Below are 23,443 nucleotides of genomic sequence, written 5' to 3'. Positions count from 1 at the left end.
CACTTTGCTTCAATCGTTTTGTTCCAGTTGCTTCCACTGTTTGGTAAGAGACACTTATGGCTGGTGTACTTATAACAAGTCTCTGACTCACCAGTTATGACTCATAGCATACAACAAGTGTTGTTGAAAATATAAAGTGGTTTCTTCAGGTATACAGTGAGTTTTGACTGCAGATTACAGGGACACCAACCTTGATCTGGGGAAGAATTGAACACGTTTCTCTCTCTCTCTCCCCATCTATAACTTGTTCCTGCTCCAAGCTGCTCAGTTACCTCAGAACCAATCACACAGTTGTTGACAGACAAAAAGGTCTTTGATAATCGATTATGAGTCCATATACCAATAAACTTCTTACTGCCAGCAAAAGGTTCATATGTATACCCCCGTGTCTCCAAATCGCCTACAACAGTTTCAATAATGCTTGTTCAAACAGGTGTTTACAGTAAGCCTGCAATGGGTGTCAGGTTAGTTGCTTTTAAAACTTTAGATACTCTTTCAAATACTGGTTTTAAAACATCTCTTTCTTATTTCAGTCCCCGCTTGTTAAAAATGCAATTTAAAAAGTCATGGTCCCTCCAACCTAAAGTGAGAGATGTAGGTGAAAGTCTGTCAGGCTCATCTTTATTCACCATCCAGAAAAAGTCCATAAACCTTCCATCACAGCATACCATAGATTCCAAAAGATTCCATAGTTTTTCACCTTCACTGACATTATTGATAGCGATTGATTTCTACATGCTGATCGTCCTTGCTTTGAGAAACTCTCTGGAGTTCACTGAATATAGCTTTTAAAGGCACCTACCTCTGCAATCATTCGATTAGTATCTCCAAGGAAAAGCAGGTTGAGAGATTCTTCCTCGTTGTTTGCTTGATGAAGGGAGAGATTCCGAAGGTGAATGTGTTGGTCAGTATCTTCCATGATAGTCACTTTGCTAATTGATAGAAATAAATATTATCAAAACAAAACATGTACACTTCATGTTACAACTGAAAGCTGTAACCCAACTGTTCACTTATTGATTATACTAGAGCTATAGAGATGTACAGCATGGAAACAGACCCCTCAGTCCAACTGATCCATGCCAACCAGATATCCTAACCTGATCTAGTACCGTGTGCAGCACTTGGACATTTCCCTCCAAAGCCTTCCTATTCATATATCCTCCAGATGCTTGTTAAATGTTGCAATTGCATCAGCCTTCAAAACTTCCTCTGGCAGCTCATTCCATACACGCACCACCCTCTGCGTGAAAAGGTTGCCCATTAGGTCCCTTTTATATCTTACTCTCTCACCCTAAACTTATGCCCTCCCCAATCCATGGAAAAGACTTTGTCTATTTATCCTATCAATGCCCCTCATGATTTGATAAACCTCTACGAGGTCACCCCTCAGCCTCTAATGCTCCAGGGAAAACAGCCCCAGCCTAGTCAGCCTCTCCCTAAAGCTCAAATCCTCCAACACTGGCAACATCCTTGTAAATCTTTTCTGAACCCTTTCAAGTTTCACAACATCCTCCTGAAAGCAAGGAGACGAGAATTGCACGCATTATCCCAAAAGTGGCCAAACTAATGTCATTTACAGCTGCAACATGACTTCCCAACTCCAATGCTCAATGTTCTGATCAATAAAGGAAAACATACCAAATGTCTTCTTCACTATTCTATCTACCTGCCACTCTACTTTCAAGGAACTATGAACCTGCACTCTTTGTTCAGCAACATTCCCTAGGAACTGACCATTAAGTGTACAAGTCCTGCTCTGGTTTGCTTTTCCAAAATGCAGCACTTATCTAAATTAAACTCTATCTGCCACTCCTCAGCCCACTGGCCCATCTGATCAAGATCCAGTGTACAACTTTAAATGTTTATTGTTTATGCTACTGTAAACAATGAGATGACTGGAAATTATATCCCAAAAGTGCAGAGTACAAACTTTCTTCATTCATGGTCTTTTTTAAATTCATTGCTGAAAACACCTGTATTTTTATGAGAAATGATCAAATTTTAATGTTAAGATGAAAGAGAAAGAGGTTATTGTACATGTTGTAATTTCCAACAAAGGTCAAAGTCTGTAAAGCCTGCCATCTAATTTCTATTTTTACACCAGATTTCCAAAATCAAAGTATGCTTTTTAAACTGTATAAAAAAGGTTCCTTTCTAAACAGTAGTTTAAGAAAGTAGCTTTTAAAAAAACACAGCAATTCAGCATTTCTGTTTAAAATATAAATCTCTAATTTGGAGTCTGTTAAGAGGTATTTTAACTGGCTCCAACTCAAGCACAACCCTTAATGACCACCATTGAAATGAGAATTGAACAAAGGAGTCCTGTATCAGTGCTTTAAATAAAAATGAATGGGTAACTGTTTACCATTTCTGGTCATTTCTAAATTCAATGGTCAAACCTCAAGCACTGAGAGCCAAAGAACTCAGGATGGGTCACCAGGAAACAAATTGAGCAATTTAATTTTCTTTTCAAATGGTTTTTAAAAGGTCCACATGTTTCCTTATTCTGTGGAGGTACTCTCTACTCCATAAACCATGGAGCTCATGAAATAAGATAAACGTTTCATAATACTTGCTGTACCCACTGTGCAGTTAAATAACCCTGTTAATGGTAGTCAAAAGGATAGGAAACAAAGCCAGAATTACAAAACAAAGAACTGCAGATAATGGCGATCTGAACCAAAAACAGGAATTGCTGGCGAAGCTCAGCAGGTTTGGGGGTATTAGTGGGGAGGAAACAGAGTTAATGTTTCAACACATTAGTTTCCTCACTAAAGCCAGAATTACTCCTGGGAATTATTCACTCCTGAGATCTTACTAGAATATATGTCAAGTATTACTTTACACTAAGATATTAGGGGTATGACCACAACTGAGCAAAATACCAGAGGTCACTTTTTTCTGAAAGTTTGTCCTGGTCCTATTGAACACATAACCTCAACTGTGATTCAGTGCAGCACTGAGGGATTCTTGATCTCTTTGATGTCTCAATGTCTGAATCACAAATTAAACCAAGGCCTCAGGAATACAAAAAATATCAAGACACTGTGTGAAGAAGTGCAAGTAGGTTCTCCTGGTTAATGTTTATCCTTTCATCAACACTAATTATATTAACTTATTTTGATGTTTATTGCAGTTTGAGGCTGCAGAGTACCTGTCACATTTTCCTGCATTACAAGTGATTACATTTCAAAAGTAGTAAATTAAAAATAGTACCTCCAGAGGTATGAACGGTGTTATATAAAATTGGAAGATCATTCTTCTTTTTACTTACAGAAACTGAGCTGTCATTTCGCTTTGTGACTCCATAACCAGGACTTATATTGACAAGATTTTTTTTAGGTTTGTCAAATTTCAAGTCTTGATTTTAGTATAGCTGAAAATGTGTTGCTGGAAAAGCGCAGCAGGTCAGGCAGCATCCAAGGAGCAGGAGAATCGACGTTTCGGGCATGAGCTCTTCTTCAGGAATCCTGAAGAAGGGCTCCTGCCCGAAACGTCAATTCTCCTGCTCTTTGGATGCTGCCTGATCTGCTGCGCGTTTCTAGCAACACATTTTCAGCTCTGATCTCCAGCATATGCAGACCTCACTTTCTCCTAGTTGATTTTAGTACACCCTTGTTAATATAGTAAAATAAAAAGATCTGACCGATTCACATTTTATCTTGGTATATGTCTCTTCAAATCATTTACATAACTCATAGTCTGAAAACTGGTGAGTTCACGCCTCTTTCCAGCACTTGGAAACGGCATCTCTGCCAACATTCGGATTGAGTACTGCTGCCCTTCAGCTAAGGCCCTGTCAGCCTCGTCTGGTGTTTCCAACAAACATATATAATTCTGTGGGACTCTCTAAAGAACAGCATAGAAGTTTCCCAAGGTCCTGATCAGCATTATCACCTTAGCCAACAACAAAGATAGAATAATGTATCAGCTGCAGCTTAGCTCGATGCACTCTCACCTTGAAACTAATAATTTCAGGTTCAAATTTCACTCCAGAGATTAAGCACATTAATCTTGGCTGGCACTTCAGTGCAGTATTGATGGAGTACCGCGTGGTTAGTGGTGTTGACCTTCAAATGAGATGTTTAACTCAAAGTCCGATTTGCCTGTTCTAATGGATGTAAAAGATCCCAAGGCACTATTTTGAAAGAAAAGGGAGTCATCCCTGGCCAATATTTATCATTCAAACGACAGCACAGATTCAGATTATTAGGTCATTACCACAATGTTGCCTGTAGAAGCAGGCTATGCATAAACTGAATGTCAGGTTTCCTGCACTTCACTAAACTTTAAACATGCATGATATTATCAGTGCTGCTTCCCTCTCTCGTTCTGAACAAGAAACATCTATCAACTTCACATCCAATTCACACCATGGCCTCAACTTCACTTGGTCCTTCTCAAACTCCTCTCATCCTTCCTTGACACCATTTCTGAGGAAGGCTGGCCACAAAATACACTACAAACCCATTGATTCCCATGGTTACCTCAATGATACATCCTCAGACACACATTCCCCTCCCCTCTTTTATCAGCATTTCACAGGGACCATTCTCTCCAGGATACTCTGGACCATTTCTCCTCCATTCCCAATATGTCCTCATACCCCCATGGCAATTGCAGAAGGTGTAATATCTGCCTGTTTATCTCTGCCCTCCTCAGCAATAAAGAATCCAGCCATACCTTGCAAGTGAAGGAGCAATTTACCTTTACCTCATTCAATCTAGCCTACTGCATCTGTTGGAGACAATGTGACTGTGGAGGCAAAACGCAGACTGGATGACCGCTTTCCAGAACACCTTTGTTGTGTCCACAAAAGTGACCCAAACTTCAACACATCACCTTATTCTCACCCCAACATTTCTGACACAAGCCTGCTATAGTGTTCATGTGAGCTCAAAGAACAATATCTCAATTTTTGTTTGGGGAACCTGCAGCCAGTATGACTCAACATCAAGTTCAATAACTTCAGAGCCCAATTCCATCCTTCCATGTTTTTATCCAAACCACACTCTATCCTGTTTTGACGTCACTTGCTTTTAGCAAAATCACCAATTCTCAATCAGTCCTCTGCCCATTATCACATTATATGGATTGCACTCAGTATAGCTCACTCACAGTCTCCTACTCTTAGCTCTTATTATCACTTATTCAGTTTTTTGTCTGTCAATTATACAGATAAGCTGCAGAGCAGGGTTGAGTGGTGGCCAACGGAGATTAATGCGAACAAATGTGAGGTGATTCACTTTGGTCGGAGAACCAGAATGCAAAATACGGGGCTAATGGTAAGATCCTTGGTAGTGTAGATAAGCAGAGAGATCTCAGTGTCCAGGTACACAGATCCTTGAAAGTTGCCACCCAGGTTGACAGGATTGTTAAGAAGGTATACAGTGTTTTAGCTTTTATTAACAGAGGGATCGAGTTCCAGAACCATGAGGTCATGCTACAGCTGTACAAAACTCTGGTGCGGCCACACCTGGAGTATTGTGTACAGTTCTGGTCACTACCTTATAAGAAGAATGTGGAAGCTTTGGAAAGGGTGTAGAGGAGATTTATTAGGATGTTGCCTGGTATGGAGGGAAGGTCTTACGAGGAAAGGCTGAGGGACTTGAGCCTATTTTTGTTAGAGAGAAGAAGGTTTGGGGCAGCACGGTGGCACAGTGGTTAGCACTGCTGCCTCACAGTGCCAGGGACCTGGGTTCAATTCCCGCCTCAGGCGACTGACTGTGTGGAGTTTGCATGTTCTCCCTGTGTCTGCGTGGGTTTCCTCCGGGTGCTCCAGTTTCCTCCCACAGTCCAAAGATGTGCGGGTCAGGTGAATTGGCCATGCTAAATTGCCCGTAGTGTTAGGTAAGGGGTATATGTAGGGGTATGGGTGGGTTGCGCTTCGGCGGGTCGGTGTGGACTTGTTGGGCCAAAGGGCCTGTTTCCACACAGTAAGTAATCTAAAAAAAAAGGTTGAGAGGTGACTTAATAGAGACATATAATATAATCAGAGGGTTAGATAGGGTGGACAGGGAGAGCTTTTTCCAAGTATGGTGACAGCGAGCATGAGGGGGCATAGCTTTAAATTGAGGAGTGATAGATATAGGAAAGATATCAGAGATAGTTTCTTTACTCAGAGAGTAGTAAGGGAATGGAATGCTTTGCCTGCAACGGTAGTAAATTCGCCAACTTTAAGTACATTTAAGTCGTCATTGGACAAGCATATGGATGTACATAGAACAGTGTAGGTTAGATGGGCTTCAGATTGGTATGACAGGTTGGCGCAACATCGAGGGCCGAAGGGCCTGTACTGCGCTGTAATGTTCTATGTTCTAAATGGTCTGAATCCATAATCTCCTTGTTTACCTACTCCCTTCAGATCTCTCTCTTTCTGGGCTCCATTTCCATCTGTCTGGTCACCTTTCCCCTTCCCACCCTCTCTCCTAGCTTTGTTTTCAGCATAAAAGGTATCACCTTTTCCTAGCTGCTAACAGTTCTGATTAAGAGTCACTAGACTGAGAACATTAACTTCTTTTTTTTCCCATAGATGCCAGACCTGCTGTGTTTCTCCAGAAATTTGTTTTTGTTTGAAAAGTACCAGACTGGATATGGATGAGAGATATCTGGTTGTGAAAACTACAACATAAATCCATGTTTTTCTTTACTGTTGTTTATCCCATTTGTAGATTGTTGGCCTTTATTAAGAGCAGTCAGTTGATGTGTTATCCTCAAAAGACTTTATATCCAATATTTCATTTTGATGTTAAGTACTTCACAAGCAGATAAGTAGTTTAGGCAAATCTAATAGCTGCCCAAATTTATGAACAGGTTTGAGAATTGTGCATGTCTGTGCATGGGCAATATAGTCACTGGAGTGGTACTGTCACTGGACTTATAATCTAAATCCAAATATTGTGTACAGTTCTGGTCACTGCATTATAAGCAGGAAACCCACCGGCTTGAGGGAAGGAAATCTTTCATCCTTCCCTGGTCTGGCTTACATGTGATTTTATGTAACACAGCAAGATTGTTGACTCTTGATTGCCCTATGAATTGCATCAACCTCTACAGAGTGTCAAAAAAAGGAATGAAATAGAACAGAATACCTGACAATGCCCTAAGCAATGAAAATGACAATGGAAAACTCAGCACTAAACTCAGTACTCTGTAAAGTCCTTCTTACCCACATCTAGGGGCAGAGGGTTCGTGCCAGAATTGGGAGCATGGTCTCACAGACTAGTCAAATAACACCCTAACATGGTCATACTTATGGAATCATAGCTTATCCACAACATCCACACCATCACTATCTCTGGATAAGTGGTATTGAAGGGGCAGGGTGGTAAACAATCAGGACAGAGTTGCCTGGGAGTCATCAGATTACTGATGAGGGTTTTTTGCCCAAAATGTTGATTTTCCTGCTCCTCGGATGCTGCCTGACCTGCTGTGCTTTTCTAGCACCACTCTAATCTTGACTGGGAGTTATTAAACTGACCCCTGACCCCATGAAGTCACATCCAGTCAAATATGGGCAAGGAAACCTCTTCCTAACTCGTACTTTTGGATTTGCAGAAAGCTTTTAGTTGGTCAGCAAAATTAAAGCATATGATGTAGGAGGGAATATATTGACAAAGATTAAAGACTGATTAATAAGCAGAAAACAGTCAGAATCAATAGGTGATTCTTGCATTGACAGACTGTCACTCATGGGATGCTGCAAAGATCCGTACTTGTTCCACAGTTGTTCACCACATTTATCAATGATTTAGACAGGGGATGCAAAAGTAATATTCCCAAGTTTACAGATGGTACAAAGCTAAGCTTTGTGTTGTGGGGAATAATTTCAGGATTTGGACAGGTTTCGTTAATTGACAAGAGTGTGAGATTATCCACTTTGGTAGAAGGAACAGATGTGCAGAGTATTTCTTAAATGATAAGAGGTTGGAAAGTGTGACTTAAATCTCACTGAAGGATAATGGAATGTTAATCCTTAGAAGATTTGAGAAGAGTAGTGAAAAATAGAAACAGGAAAATAGGAGCAAGAGAAGGCCATCGGCATCACAAGGCTGCTCTACCATTCAACAGGCTCATGGCTGATTCAACATTCCATTTTCCCCCTTATTTACCTGCTGATCACGAATCTATATCAGTCTTAAGTATAGCTGAAAATGTGTTGCTGGTTAAAGCACAGCAGGTTAGGCAGCATCCAAGGAACAGGAAATTCGACGTTTCGGGCATAAGCCCTTCATCAGGAATGAGGAGAGTGTGCCAGGCAGGCTAAGATAAAAGGTAGGGAGGAGGGACTTGGGGGAGGGGCGATGGAGATGTGGATAGGTGGAAGGAGGTCAAGGTGAGGGTGATAGGCCGGAGTGGGGTGGGGGCGGAGAGGTCAGGAAGAAGATTGCAGGTTAGGAGGGCGGTGCTGAGTTGAGGAAAGTATACACAAGGACTCTGACCGAAAGCTCTATGTGAACTTGTCCAAATCACATTGAAGCACCTCTGCATCCTCCTCATAATTCACTCTCCCACCCAGCTTTAGATTAGATTAGATTACTTACAGATGGAAACAGGCCCTTCAGCCCAACAAGTCCACACCAACTCACCGAAGTGCCATCCACCCAGACCCATTCCCTTACATTTACCCCTTCACCTAACACTACAGGCAATTTAGCATGGACAATTCACCTAACCTGCACATTTTTGGACTGTGGGAGAACACCAGAGTACCGGGAGGAAACTCACGCAGACACAGGAGAATGTGCAAACTCCACACAGTCAGTCGCCTGAGGCGGGAATTGAACCCGGGTCTCTGGCGCTGTGAGGCAGCAGTGCTAACCACTGTGCCACCGACTTTCTCTTCTGCAAATCTGACGCTTTGCTATAGTTGTAAAGCAGCTTGGAGATTCCATGCCTGGAGTACTATATAGAGGTTTCTGTCTCTTTATCTCTTATTAATGCCACAAAGGTAATGCAACTAAGATATACCAGGGAGGGTTGTACCCAGGATGATGGAACCGTCCAATGAAGGAGACTGGAAAAACTGGGCTTATGCTATCGATGGTTTCAAAAACTGACAGGAGATTTAATTGAAACCTGCAAAATATATGAAGAGACAGGGTAGATGCAGATAAGATATATCTCCTGGCTAGGCTGTCTAGAATGAGTAGGCACAATTCAAAAATAAGGAAGATGCTATTCAAGACCAAGGTGACGATGTTTTTTACCCAAAGGTGGTAAATCTTCTCTACCTCAGATCGCTATAGAAGCTCAGGCTCTGAGAATTTTTAAAGTAGTGGTTAATAATTTGTTGATTATTGATGGTGTGAAGCATTATAGAGATGGTGTGTATAAAAGAGACTTCAGTGACTATATCAAATGGCACAGCACAATCAATGGGTTGACTGGCCCCTTGCTATTATTATGTTCCGATCATTACCACAACCGCTGAAGAAACTAAACTGATTGAGTCTGAAAAGATATAGCTTCTAGCCTGGGTCTGTAATAGGTGCTCACAGAACCAAGACAAAAAAAATATACTTGACTGAACGGTCACCAATCTGACTGCCACAGATACGTTCCTTGTAGGCTGATTCAATGAAGAAAGCAGGAGGACATTTCAGGAGCAGTAAAAGGCCTACTTAAGAAAGCCCTACTTAAGAAAGCCCTCCCACTCTGCCGAGTACATGCAGGTCTTGGGCCTCCTCCATCACCACTCCCTTACCACCCGACACCTGGAGGAAGAGTGCCTCATATTTCGCCTCAGAACCCTTCAACCCCATGGCATCAATGTGAACTTCACCAGTTTCCTTATTTCCCCTCCCCCACCTTACCCCAATTCTAATCTTACAGCTCAACACCGTCCTCATGACCTGTCCCATCTGTCAATCTTCCTTCCCACCTATCCATTCCACCCTCCTCTCTGACCTATCACCTTTACCCCATCTCCATCCACCTACTGTACTCTCAGCTACCATCTCCCCAGCCCCACCCCCTCACATTTATCTCTCCACCCTCCACTACCAACATCCTGGGGGGGCGCTGCTGGTTTACCTTAGATCAGAAATTGAATTGAATCAGTCATATAAGTAGTACGGATATAAAGAGCAAGTCAAGGCTAAGAATCATACAGCAAGTAACTCAGCTTCTGAGTCCCCAAGGACTGTCCAATATCTACAAGATAAAGTCAGGAATGTTATGGTTTATTTCTGACATGCCTCGATAAGTGCAACTCCAAGAAAACTCAAGAGCTTGACACCATATAAAACAAACAAGCCCATTTTATGGACACATCATTCACCGGGATAAACATTCATTTCTTCACCAACATCACTCAGGAGCAGTCGAGAGTGTGTTGCTGGAAAAGCACAGCAAGTCAGGCAGCATCCCAGGAGCAGGAGAATCGATGTTTCGGGCATAAGCCCTTCATTAGGAACTCTGATGAAGATTCTTGATAAAGGGCTTATGCCCATAATGTCGATTCTCCTGCTCCTCGGACGCTACCTGATCTGCTGTGCTTTTCTAGCAACACACTCTCGAGTCTGATCTCCAGTATCTGCAGTCCTCACTTTCTCCTCACTCAGTAGCAGCAATGGGTACCATCTACAAGCAGCACTGCAGAAATGCATGAAGACTCATTAGACAGCATCTTTCAAACTCACAATCTCTATCAAGAAGGACAAAGGCAGCAGATACATGGGAACACCGCCAAGTTCCCCTCCATGCCACACACCATCATGACTTAGAAATATATCACCGTTCCTTCATTGTTGCTGGGTCAAAACCAAAGAATTCTATGCCTAACAGCAAGCCCCCTCGTGCTCGCCGTTACCATACTTGGAAATAAGCTCTCCCTGTCTACCCTATCTAGCCATCTGATTATATTATATGTCCCTATTAAGTCACCTCTCAACCTTCTTCTCTCCAACAAAAACAGCCTCAAGTCCCTCAGCCTTTCCTCGTAAGACCTCCCCTCCATACCAGGCAACATCCTAATAAATCTCCTCTACACCCTTTCCAAAGCTTCCACATCCTTCTTATAATGCGGTGACCAGAATTGTACACAATACTCCAAAGTGCAGCAGCACCAGAGTTTTGTACAGCTGTAGCATAACCTCATGGTTCCGGAACTCGATCCCTCTATTAATAAAAACTGAAACACTGTGTGCCTTCTTAACAACCCTGTCAACCTGGGTGGCAACTTTCAAGGATCTGTGTACCTGGACAACGAGATCTCTCTGCTCATCTACACTACCAAGGATCTTACCATTAGCCCAGTACTTAGCATTCCGGTTACTCCGACCAAAGTGAATCACCGCACACTTGTCCGCATTAAAATGAGGGCCGAAGGGCCTGCACTGCGCTGTAATGTTCTATGTTCTACGTAAACCAAATGCACTAGATCAGTTCAAAACTGTAGCTCACAGTTTTTTTCTCAAGGGCAACCAGGGCAAGAAATGCTGGTCTAGCCATCAACCCCCACATCCTATGAGTGAATTAAAAAAATAACTATTGAGTAACTATTTCTATTGATCAGTTTCACGTACTAGTAAGTGTAAGAATAAAACCAGCATGATAAGTATCATAAGAAAGGTTAGAAGATCTTTTCATACATTGATTTTTGGAAGATTGTCAATGCTACCATAGTGGCACTTAATCTGAATAAATCACAACTTTCCAGGAGAAAGTTAAATAAGCAGCTACAGAGGGAAAATAAAGAATATAAAGAAAACATTTTTCCCTGAAGTACAGAAATCAAAAGACAGTGAATAGCTTAAGAAAAAACAATAAAGAACTACAGATGTTAAGAAATCCAAAAAAGCAACAGAAATTGCTCGAGAAATTCAGCAAATTTAGCACCTGTGGAGATAAGAGTTAATGTCAACTGCTTTTGTAGTGAATAGCTTCTGTTTGGAGCTAGTGCCAGTGGAAAAGGAAATGGAGTCAATGGCTTTCTTCCATATTTGACTTACATACTTGGTAGTGGCCTTTCAATGTTAGTAGATTATTAGGCTATTCTCAAGTGTCTTCCAGAGCACTTTATTCTGCACTTACAGGATGTATGCAGCAAAATATTGCTAATAACAAATGTAACTTAATTTTTTTCAGGGTCTTTAAGTATTTTATGCCATTACATTACATAGACTGCTGAAAATACAAATACACTGCAATTTGTACTCCACATTTGACCTTGCAACTTGATCTGTTTATTTTCTTTCAGTTTCAAATCATGTAACAGGGATTCATTGAAGTAAACTTGATTGTTTGATTAGATTAGATTAGATTACTTACAGTGTGGAAACAGGCCCTTCGGCCCAACAAGTCCACGCGACCCACCCATACCCCTTACCTAACACTACAGGCAATTTAGCATGGCCAATTCACCTGACCCACACATCTTTGGACTGTGGGAGGAAACCGGAGCACCTGGAGAAAACCCACGCAGACACGGGGAGAACGTGCAAACTCCACACAATCACCTGAGGCGGGAATTGAACCCGGGTCTCTGGCACTGTGAGGCAGCAGTGCTAACCACTGTGTCACCGTGCCACCCACCAAGTGTACCAATGTGTACCACTTAAGAATGTAGGTAACTCAACACCAACTTCCAGACTGAAGTGTGCTGTGAACAGTGCATCTCTGAAGGTCATTAATTTCAAGTTCATATTCATAATTTTTTCCCCAAGTTAGCTGAAATCACTGAATTGCAAAGTACTAACATGAAAACATCAATACAATTAGGGAAATAGACAAGTTTGGAATATGATAGAATTTACCCTGCAGTTTGAAAGGGAGAAGCTGGAAGCAAATGTAACGGTATTACAATTGAGTAAAGGTAACTACAAAGACACGAGGGAGGAGCTGGCCAGAGGTGATTGGAAGGGGAGTCTAGCAGGGAAGGTGGAGCAGCAGCAATTGCAGGAGTTCCAGAAGATAATTGGGAGGTATAGCAGAAATCTATCCCAAGGAAGAAGAAACATACTAAGGAGAAGATGAGGCAACCATGGCTGACAAGAGAAGTCAGGGAAAGCAAAAAAGGAAAAGAAAAAGCATACAATGTGGTGAAGGTGTCCGAAAAGCCAGAGAATTGGGAACCCTTTAAAAACTAGCAGAGGATAAGTAAAAAAGCAGAAGGGGAAGCTGAGAGGTCTGAAAATCGATAAATCGCCCACACATAATAGACTACACCCTAGACTTCTGAAGGAGATAGATCAGGGAATTGTAGTGGCACGGATGGCGTCCTTCATGAATCTAGTCAGGGAGACTCCCAGAGGAGTGGAAAAGGCAAATGTAACACCCCTGTTTTAAAAAGGCAGGGAGGCAGAACACAGGAAACTATCGGGTGGTTTGTCTGAACTCGGTCATTGATAAGATGTTGGAGTCCATTATGAAGGATGAAATTGCAAAGTATTTGGAGGTCCATGGCAAAATAGGGTTGAGGCGGCACAGCTTCCCCAAGGGGAGGTCATCCTTGACAAATCTGTTTCAATTATTTGAGAAGGTCACAATCAATTTAGACAAAGGAGAGCCAGTGGACAAAATTTATTTGGATTCCCAGAAGGCCTCTAACAAGAGGCTGCTAAATAAAGTAACAGCCTATGGTATTAGGGGCAAGGTACTGGCATGGATAGAGGATTGGCTGACAAGCAGAGAGTAGAGATAAATGGTTATTTCTCAGGATGGCAGTTGGTGACTAATGGAGTGCCATAGGGGTCTATGTTGGGACCACAACTATTCACATTAATGATCTGAACAAAGGAACTGAGGGCATTGTTGCTCAGGTCGCAGATCACACAAAGGTAAGTGGAGGAGCAGATAGTGTTGAGGAAGCAGGGAGGCTGCAGAAGGACTTGGACCGGCTAGGAGAGTGGGCAAAGAAGTGGCAGACGGAATACAATGTGGAAAAGTGTGAGGTTATGCACTTTGATAGGAAGAATAGAGGCAAATACTATTTTCTAACCAGAGAAATGACTCAAAAATCTGAAGCACAAAGGGACTAAGGAATCCTTGTTCAGGATTCCCTTAAGGTTGACATGCAGGTTCAGTTGGCAGTTAGGAAGGCAAATGCAGCATTATTTTTCATTTTAACAAGGTTAGAGTTCAAGAACATAAATGTACTAATGGAGGCTGCACAAGACTGCATTTGGAATATTGTGAGCAGTTTTGGACTCTGTATCTCAGGAAAGATGTGCTGGTGTTGGAGAGGTCCAGAGGACGTTTATGAGAATGAGCCTGAGGATAGAGGCTCATATGAGGAGCAGTTGAGGACTCTGGGTCTGTACTTGATTGCGTTTAGAAGGATATGGTGGGATCCTTATACTCAGAGGCTTTCATAGACTGACCGTCAAGAAGATGTTCCCACTAGAAGCAGAGACTAGAACCTGAAGGCACGTCCTCATGGTGAATGGACGACCCTTTAGAACTGAGATGTGGAGGAATTTCAGTCAGAGGATGGTGAATCTGTGTACTGCTACAAATACCTCTGGAGACCAAGTCACTGAATGTATTTAAGACAGAAATAGCGAAGTTCTTGATCAGTAAGGGGATCAAGGGTTAAAAGGTAGAATGTAGGAAAATGGAGTTGATAAACATATCAGCCATTATCGAATGGTGAAGCAGTCTCCAGTCTGATTAGCCTAAATCTACTCCTATGTTCTATGTTTTACAACATGTCAAAAACTAGTGATAAGCCAGAGGATAGGAAAAAGATTTAACAACAAACAAAACATGACCAAAAAAGAAACTTCAAAATTAAATTTGCAAGTATTATCAAAACAGACAGGAAGAACATTTTAAATTATTTTAAAAGGAAGGGACAAGCCAAAGTTAGAATAAACCCTGTAAGGAACAAAACTGAAGAAATAATAATGGGGATCTTGGAAATGGCAGAGGAGTTGAGTAAATAATCTGCACCAGTGGTGACAGTAACAGACACCAATAATATTTCAAAAATTGCTAAATAATCAAGGGGCAAAAAGAGGAAGGAAATAACTATCACAGTAACTATTATTGGAGATAAAGTATTGGGAAAACTAAAGGTGCTAAAGACCAGTAAAGCCCCTTGCACCTAATAGTATAAATCCTAGAATATTAAATAAAAAGTAGTTAGACACATAGTGGATGCACTGGTAGTGATTGTCCAAGAATCTTTAGATTCTGGATTCATCAAAAAAAGGTAACCGCAGGCCAATTAGCTCAATATCTGCTGTTGAAAAAATGTTAGTCTGTTACAAAGGATATGATAGCAGAGTATTTAGAAATGCATAACATGATAAAGCAGAGTCAACATGGATTTGTAAAGCAGAAATCATGCCTGACACATGTACTGGAATTCTTTGAGAAGATAACAAGCATGGTAGATAAAGGAAAAACAGTTGATGTAATACATTTGGATCTTCAGAAGCCTTTTGATAAGATATAATACGTTAGGCTACTCAATAATAGCCCATGTGTTGGACATAGTAGATTATCACGGAGAGACTCTTAGCTAATAGAGTTTTGGCTAATTATTTTGTCGTTTGTTAGGAACAGAGAGAAAGAGAGAGAGAAATCTATTTTGATGAGTAGTGGGGAAGATCGAGTAATTTTTTTCCAAGTTTATGTTTGTCAATGGTAACATTCACAATGGCAAGAGAATTGGAATGCTTCTCCTGAATTATGTAGGAAATCAGGGTTACTTCTATTATCCATGGTAACCATGTAAGCAGGGAGCGTGTTCAACTGTAGCTCCTGATTTGCCGCATACAATGGCTGGACTTGTGGATGAACTCACAATGGAGCATCCAAGGTGCTGAGGATGTCATGAATGGCATGTTTTGCTAGCTGGTCACAGCACAGATATGATCTCCATTGGGAGAAAAGTGTTGGGTAACCACCAGAAAGACCAGTAAGTGTGGGCAGACACTGGAGGAGTCCCCTATGGCCATTCCCCTCTCAAAAAGATACACCATTCTGGATACTGTTGGGGGATGGCAGCAGCCAAGTTTGGTGCACTATGGTTGGCTTTGCTGGACAGCAGACAGGAAAAAGACTGGAAGAACTTTGGTGACAGGAGATTTGATTGGAAGGGGAACAGACAGGTAGTTCTGTGACAGCAAACAAGACTCTCGAATTGCCTCCCTGGTGTCAGGATCAAGGATATTTCAGAGCGGCGGCAGAATACTCTGAAAAAGGAGAGTGAACAGCCAGTAGTAGCAGTACAAAAAACATGGGTTAAAAAAAATGAGGTCCTGCAGCAGGAGTTGAGAGAGTCAGGTAGTAGATTAAAAAGATGACTATGGTCCTAATCTCCCGATTACTTGCAGTGCTATGTGCGACTGAGTACAGGAATAGAAAGATAGGTCAGATGAACGTTTAGCTAAACAGATGGTAGAGGAGGGAGGGCTTTAGATTTTTGGATCATTGGAACAGCTTCTAGGGTAGGCGAGATCTGGACAAGCTGGACGGGTTGTACCTGAACCTGAATGGATCTAAACTCCGTGCTTGGAGGTTTGCTTACGTTGTTTGGGGGCTAAACTGATTTAGAAGGGGGAATGGTACACAGAACAGATTTAAAGTTGGAAGCAAGGTCCAATCAAATGCAGAAGGAAAATCAGGACAGTCCAGTAGCAGGAGAAGACATGGGTAGCATAAAGAATTTGGGAGGTCTGGAAAGCTAAATTGTATCTATATTAATGCAAGGAGCTTGACTGGTAAGACAAATTAACTAAGAGCACTGATCAGCACTTGGGAATATGACATTGATGCAATCAGAGACATGGTTGAAGAAAAGACAGGATTGGCAGCTCAACATTCCAGGGTTTAGAAATTTCAGGTAGGATGAGGGGGAAAAGTAAGAGAGATGGGAGCATGACTTTATTGATGAACGAATGATTTGGGAGATGCCGGTGTTGACTGGGGTGTACAAAGTTAAAAATCACACAACACCAGGTTATAGTCCAACAGGTTTAATTGGAAGCACTAGCTTTCGGAGCGCTGCTCCTTCATCAGGTGGTTATGAAGTACAGGTATAAGATCGTAAAACACAGAATTCATAGCAAAAGTTTACAGTGTGATGTAATTTAAATTATATATTGAAAAAGACCTGGATTGTTCGTTAAGTCTCTCATCTTTTAGAATGAACATGTTGGTTTCAGTTCTTTCCTATTTAAATCGCAGAACATTTAAAAGTTACATTCTCATGTGAACTTTAACAATTGGTGTCATGTCGGCCCAGATAATGCATTTAAGGTGCGAGCTGTCGGGTGTGAGGCCATCTGGATAGAGCTTAGAAATAAAATAAAGGTGCAATTACCTTGCTTAAATTATACTGCAGGCCTCCCAACAGTCACAGGGAGATGAAAGAGCAGATATGTAAGCAAATCACAGAAAAGTGTGAGAAACAGAGTTACAGTTGTAAGGGACTTTAACTTTGCTAACATTAACTGGAATCACCTTAGTGCATCAGGATCAGCTGGGGTGAAATTTTTAATGTGCATCCAAGAGAGATATTCATGCCAGCATGGAGAAAATCCTAAAACAAATGGGGCAGTGCTGGACCTAATCCTAGGGAATGAAGCTGGTCAAGTGGTTGAAGTTTCAGTGAGCTTCAGTTTGGGGATAGTGATCATAACTCTAAGTTTCAAAGGGAACTTCATGGAAGGGATAAGGACAGTGCAGAAATTAAGTGTTTAAATAAAAGGAATACAATAAATGTACAATAAATGGTAGAACCCTTAGGATCTCTCACACACACACACACACACACACAGTCAAGAAGGTAATTAGCATGCTTGCCTTCATCGGCCACGGCATCAAATATAAAAGTTGGTAAGATATGTTACAGCTGTATAAAACTTAAATTCGGTCACATTTGGAATACTGTGTGTAGTTCTGGTCACCACACTACCAGAAGGATGTGAATATAAGGGGAAGGTACAGAGAAGGTTTAGTAGGATGTTGCCTGGCCTGGATTGTTTTAGTTATGAGGAGAGTTTGGATAAACTCATATTGTTTGCACTGGAAAGATGAAGACTGAGGGACAACTTGATAGAAGTCTATAAAATTATGAGAATCGTGGATAGGGTAGATAGTCAGAGGCTTTTTCCCAGGGTGGAAAAGTCAACTACAAAAGGGCGCAGTTTCAAGGTAAGAGGAGGAAAGTTTAGTGGAGAGGTGCAGGGAAAACTTTTGCACAGAGGCTGGTGGATGCTTGGAATACACAGGCAGTGGAGGTGGTGGAAGCAAGCACATTAGCAACTTTTAAGGCATATCTTGATAGACACACGAACATAGGCAAACAGAGCGATAGAAACAGCATGCGGGCAATAAGTAGTGGGTCTAAATAAGGATTAGAATCAGTTGTTTTGGTGGGCCGAAGGGCCTGTTCCTGTATTGTATTGAATTGTATTGCACTGTAGTTGTATAAACTGCGGTAAAGTCAATTTTAATATCATTAGGTAGGATCTGGCCAGCATAGAGTAATTACTTGCAGGCAAGTCTACATTTGGAGAGTGGGAATCTTTTAGAAGAGGTGTAGCTTTTCTCTAAGAGTGAAGGGCCAGGGTAGCAGGTCCAAGAACTCTGGATGACAAGCGTTATCAAAAGTTTTGTAAAGAAAATGAAGGAATGATAGGCTAGTTGCAGTTCATTAAAAACAAGGGAGGCCCTTCAAAGTAGAGAGTGGAAAAAGGCAATGAGGAAGCTAAAGAGGGGCTACAAAATAACTTTGACAGTTGACATAACGAAAAACCCCAAATTTTATTTAGTAAGTATTTCAAGAGTAAGAGGATTACTAGTGGGAACTATCAGAGACCAAAGCAGCAAATGTGCATGGAGTCAGTGGATATGGGTATGGTCTTAAATTAATACTCCTTATCTGTATTCGCAGAGAGAAGGACATAGTAGCTGGGGATTTCAGTTGAAATGATCAGGTTCTAGAATAGGTGAAGATTAATAAGAATGCATTCGGCATTTTAACAGGCATACAGGTGCTTAAATCCCCACAATGTGATGTGATGTGATGGATCCCATATTGCTTTGGGAGGCAAGGGAGGAGATTCCCAAGGCTCAGGTGAGAATATTTACTGGCCACAGGAGAGGTGTCAGATGACTGGGAGATAGCTAATGAGGTTTTTTTTTCAAGAAAGGCACAAAGGGAGGCTAGATAATTACAGAGCAGTTAGTCTGACATCAGTGGCAGGGAAAATATTGGAAGAAATTCAGAAGGACAGGATTAATCAATAGTTAGAAAGGCAGAAATAGTCAGCATAGGTTTGTAAGAGGAAGATCCCGTCTGATTAAGTAGTTGAATTTTCTGAAAAGATGATTAAATATTTTGACGAGCATAGTGCAGTTATTTTGGATTGCATGCTCTTCAGGAAGGCCTTTGACAAGGTCCCACATGGAAGGCACGTAAATGGTAAGAGCACATGGGATCCAAGGCAAGTTTGCAAACTGTCAGATCGCACCAAGAATACTATGAATAGTTTTGGTCTCCTTATCTAGGGAAATGTATACCAGCATTGGAGGAAATTCAGAGAAGGTTCATTGGGTTGATCCCAAATATAGAACATAGAAAAATACAGCGCAGTACAGGTCCTTCGGCCCTCGATGGTGCGCCGATCCAAGCCCACCTAACCTACACTAGCCCACTTTCCTCCATATGCCTATCCAATGCCCGTTTAAATGCCCATAAAGAGGGAGAGTCCACCACTGTTACTGGCAGGGCATTCCATGAACTCACGACTCACTGAGTAAAGAATCTACCCCTAACGTCTGTCCTATACCTACCACCCCTTAATTTAAAGCTATGCCCCCTCATAATATCTGACTCCATACGTGGAAAAAGGTTCTCATGGTCAACCCTATCTAAACCCCTAATCATCTTGTACACCTCTATCAAGTCACCCCTAAACCTTCTTTTCTCCAATGAAAACAGCCCCAAGTGCCTCAGCCTTTCCTCATGCAATCTTCCTACCATACCAGGCAACATCCTGGTAAACCTCCTTTGCACCCGTTCCAGTGCCTCCACATCCTTCCTATAGTATGGCAACCAAAACTGCACACAATACTCCAGATGCGGCCGCATCAGAGTCTTATACAACTGCAACATGACCTCAGGACTCCGAAACTCAATTCCTCTACCAATATGGAGGGATTCTCCATTCCTGAAGAAGGGTTCATGCCCAAAACGTCGACTCTCCTGCTCCTTGGATGCTGTTTGACCTGCTGCGCTTTTCCAGCAACACATTTTCAGCTCTGATCTCCAGCATCTGCAGTCCTCACTTTCTCCCAAATATGGAGGGACTGTCTTAAGAGGAAAAGTTGAAAAGGTTAAGCCTGTATTAATTACAGTTTATATGAATGGGAGGCAATCTAATGAAACTTACAAGATTCTTAGGGAACTTGACAGATGTGGAAATGCTGTTTCCCCTAATGGAAGAATCCAGAGTTAGAGGACCTAATCTCAAAATAAGGCACTGCCATTTAAGCCAGAGATCAAGTGGAATTTCCTCTCTCAGCAGGTAATGATCCTGTGGAATTCTTTACAGCAGAGGGCTATAAAGACTGGATCATTAAGTATACTCGGAGCTGAGACAGACAGTTTTTAATCAGTGAGGGAATCAAAGGTTATGAGGAAAAAGAAGGACAGTGGACTTGAGAATCGTTAGGTCAGACATGACGTCTTTGAATGATGGAGCAGATCCAATGGGTTGAAGGGGTCTGTTTCTGCTCCATTGTCTTATGTTGCTAAAAGGCATTTTTGTAGATTGACAGCTACTTGGGACGCCTTGTCTCTTGCCTTTGAGTGTAGACATGGTGAATGGATCGGAGTTTGCTGCAACAAATATATCAGTGACACGTGCCATTCACTTACAGTTCTATCCATCTCACTTATTCATGCCTGTATAGGGAATTAAATTTCTCACTATGAACTGTATTACTCCGCTGAAGGAGCTGAATATTCACACGTGGAATTCTCATCATACCCTTGTCCAATTCTTTCACTCGAATGTGTCCAATTTAAATCTTCCATAAATGGAAATTCATTACGACAGTGACATTCCCAAGAGCAAGTATTTAAAATGAGCAAGAAATTATTCTTTTTTCAAAGAAATATAATTTTAACATTCTGATTTGGAACAGATGAAGGGCTAGGCACCGTAACTGAGAGCACATGCTGATTCATAGTAACAGGAGTGAAAAAAATACCATGTAACGTTAATCTTAAACAGTTAACATGCTTTAAAGTGCTGGTATTCCACCACTCCCTAAGAACGTTTCCAGCTGGATACTATACAATATAAGCTGCTTAGATATTCATTAAAGGTTTCTCTCACCAGCATTTATTCTAATCTCTAATTTCACTGCATAGTTGACTGTTCCATGCAAACCACCTTCAATGTGAGGTGGGGTGAAAGAAGCAGAGCATTGGTAATTTAAAACAGGCTGCTGTCTACATCATTGTTCTGTACTTTCTTTTCCTTTTGACTCTCTTTCCCTCTATATAAAGTTTCCTGGGATGTGATCTCTCTTCTACAGACTTAACACTTTGACATGTGTCTCATTTTCTCTCTATATATACCTTTCTATCACATATGCACACCTTTCTTTCTGAAACAAAAATAAATTTTTGAGAATAGTTTTGTAATCAAATCTCACTTTAATGTTTCAGATGTTCACACATTTACGTGGGTTTCCTCTGGGTGCTCTGGCTTCCTCCCACAGTCCAAAGATGTGCAGGTTCAGTGGACTAGCCGTGTTAAGTGGCCCCGTAGTGCACAGGGAAGTGTAGGTTAGGTGGATTAGTCATGGCATATGCAGGGTTACAGGGATAGGGTGGGGGGGGGGGTGGATCTGGGTAGGATGCTTTTTGGAGTTTCAGTGTAGACTCGATGGGCTGAATGGTTTCCACAGTGTAGGGGTTCCATGGATACTTTGAAGACAATGAGGGAAAAAAAACAAAATTAAAAAAGAGCTTTAGTCTCCAGTTTTATATTTCAGTGCAAAGTTTAGATTCTGATAATTGTAATGATGCATGCTGAAAGTATTCTGAATGATTTTTCTACAATGCAAATTCTGCAAAAGTTATAAAGTCTCTTCAGCTCACTGATTGCTGTGGCAAAAATCCTCACTCAAAACCTAGGATTCTGACAATAATGGTCACAAACAAAGTATTCTGGTCTACTTTATACGTAATATTGATTATTGTGTGTAAATAGACACATTTATTAAAACAAATGTTGCAATCCTTATTTTCTGTTGCAAGAAGCTCAGCAAGAGTTGGAATAATGGCTAGGAGAATTTTAGAAGGATTTGATTGGTTCACATTTGTCTTTATTTGGTAGCTCTCTCAAACGCTCCATTTCTGATGTGTGGCTTTTTAAAACTTGTATCTTCTTGACTGGTGTATTTCATTCTTATTTGCTACTTTCTACTTGGAACATGTCCTGGCGCTTAGTTCCGATTTTGTTGCCGCAATATGCACATGAAATTCAAACCAATCAGAAAATGTAAGTTGGAAATATGGGAACACAGAAAAAAGGTGCTTCTTAGCATGTACCTGTATACAAAAGGAGAGGGTGCACTGCAGGAATGAGTGTTGCAGTCAGGGCTGACAGCATCAATAGCAGGCTCCTATGATGAGGCAGCTGTTCAAGATGTATCCTATGGTCAATTTAAAGCCAGAGAAACCAACCCCAAGCTGTCTACAGACAAACGGAAGAGAATCATTCCACTCACCCACACTTGAATTGTCGATCTGCCGAAGCTATTTTTGCCTTTATTTCCCATCAATCTATAAAGTGTTTCTGGATTTTCAGGGCCTACTGCCAGCGTAAAGCTTTCAGTGCTAAAAGGATTTAATATTGGGTCTGCCAACTATAATTGGAAGAAATAAAGTAAGTATGCTTAGCACTAAAAGAAAATTGCTTTCTACTGGCTTGAGGCTTGAAGGGACCAGAATACAAACGAAGCAATGCTAAAAGGGTGGAAATGATTCAACAGCAGACTAGAGGCCTGATGCTTCTAGGTCACGTTAAGGCAGGGTGTGTCAAAGTGGATCATAAATGGATTGCAGCTGAGCCCTGCACATGTCGAGAAAAGGTTCTGAAAGGTTCAATAATTAAACTGGAATTGAAGCTAGTTAATTTTTTAAAAACTTTTTAGTATGTTCGTTTTAGATATTAGCAACATCGTAAACTAGCAGAGACCCAAAAACCATGCAATAGAGAGGTAATCTCTATTCCATGCCATTCATATCACATTATAACGATCCCATTACTTTCATACCTCTCCTATCATCTCTTTCCAATGCCATCCACCCCTCTTCTTCCAAGAACATGCATTCCCAACCCATTCGTCTGTCCGACCACTCACCAACAGTGTGTCAAAGAGCACGTGGACAGTTACAACTTCAGGCCCTGCCCCTCACTTCACTCATGTCTTGGTATACGTTCATGGAAAATCATTGAAATGG

The 23,443-nt window shown here is 41.4% G+C and overlaps 1 protein-coding gene across 1 annotated transcript in view; it reads right to left on the bottom strand.

Annotated features, from left to right (window-relative positions):
* Window positions 1-23,443, bottom strand: part of kif6 (kinesin family member 6) — a 541,049-nt gene that overhangs the window by 409,357 nt on the left and 108,249 nt on the right. The window contains exon 6 of the mRNA XM_060854513.1: window positions 803-932. Coding sequence (XP_060710496.1) covers window positions 803-932 — 130 coding nt within the window. The remainder of the gene's footprint in view (window positions 1-802; window positions 933-23,443) is intronic.

This window comes from Hemiscyllium ocellatum, chromosome 3, assembly GCF_020745735.1.
Source record: "Hemiscyllium ocellatum isolate sHemOce1 chromosome 3, sHemOce1.pat.X.cur, whole genome shotgun sequence".
NCBI classification, from domain to species: domain Eukaryota; kingdom Metazoa; phylum Chordata; class Chondrichthyes; order Orectolobiformes; family Hemiscylliidae; genus Hemiscyllium; species Hemiscyllium ocellatum.
The sequence above is the reverse complement of the archived record's forward strand: the minus strand, read 5'-3'. Positions and strand labels throughout refer to the sequence as shown.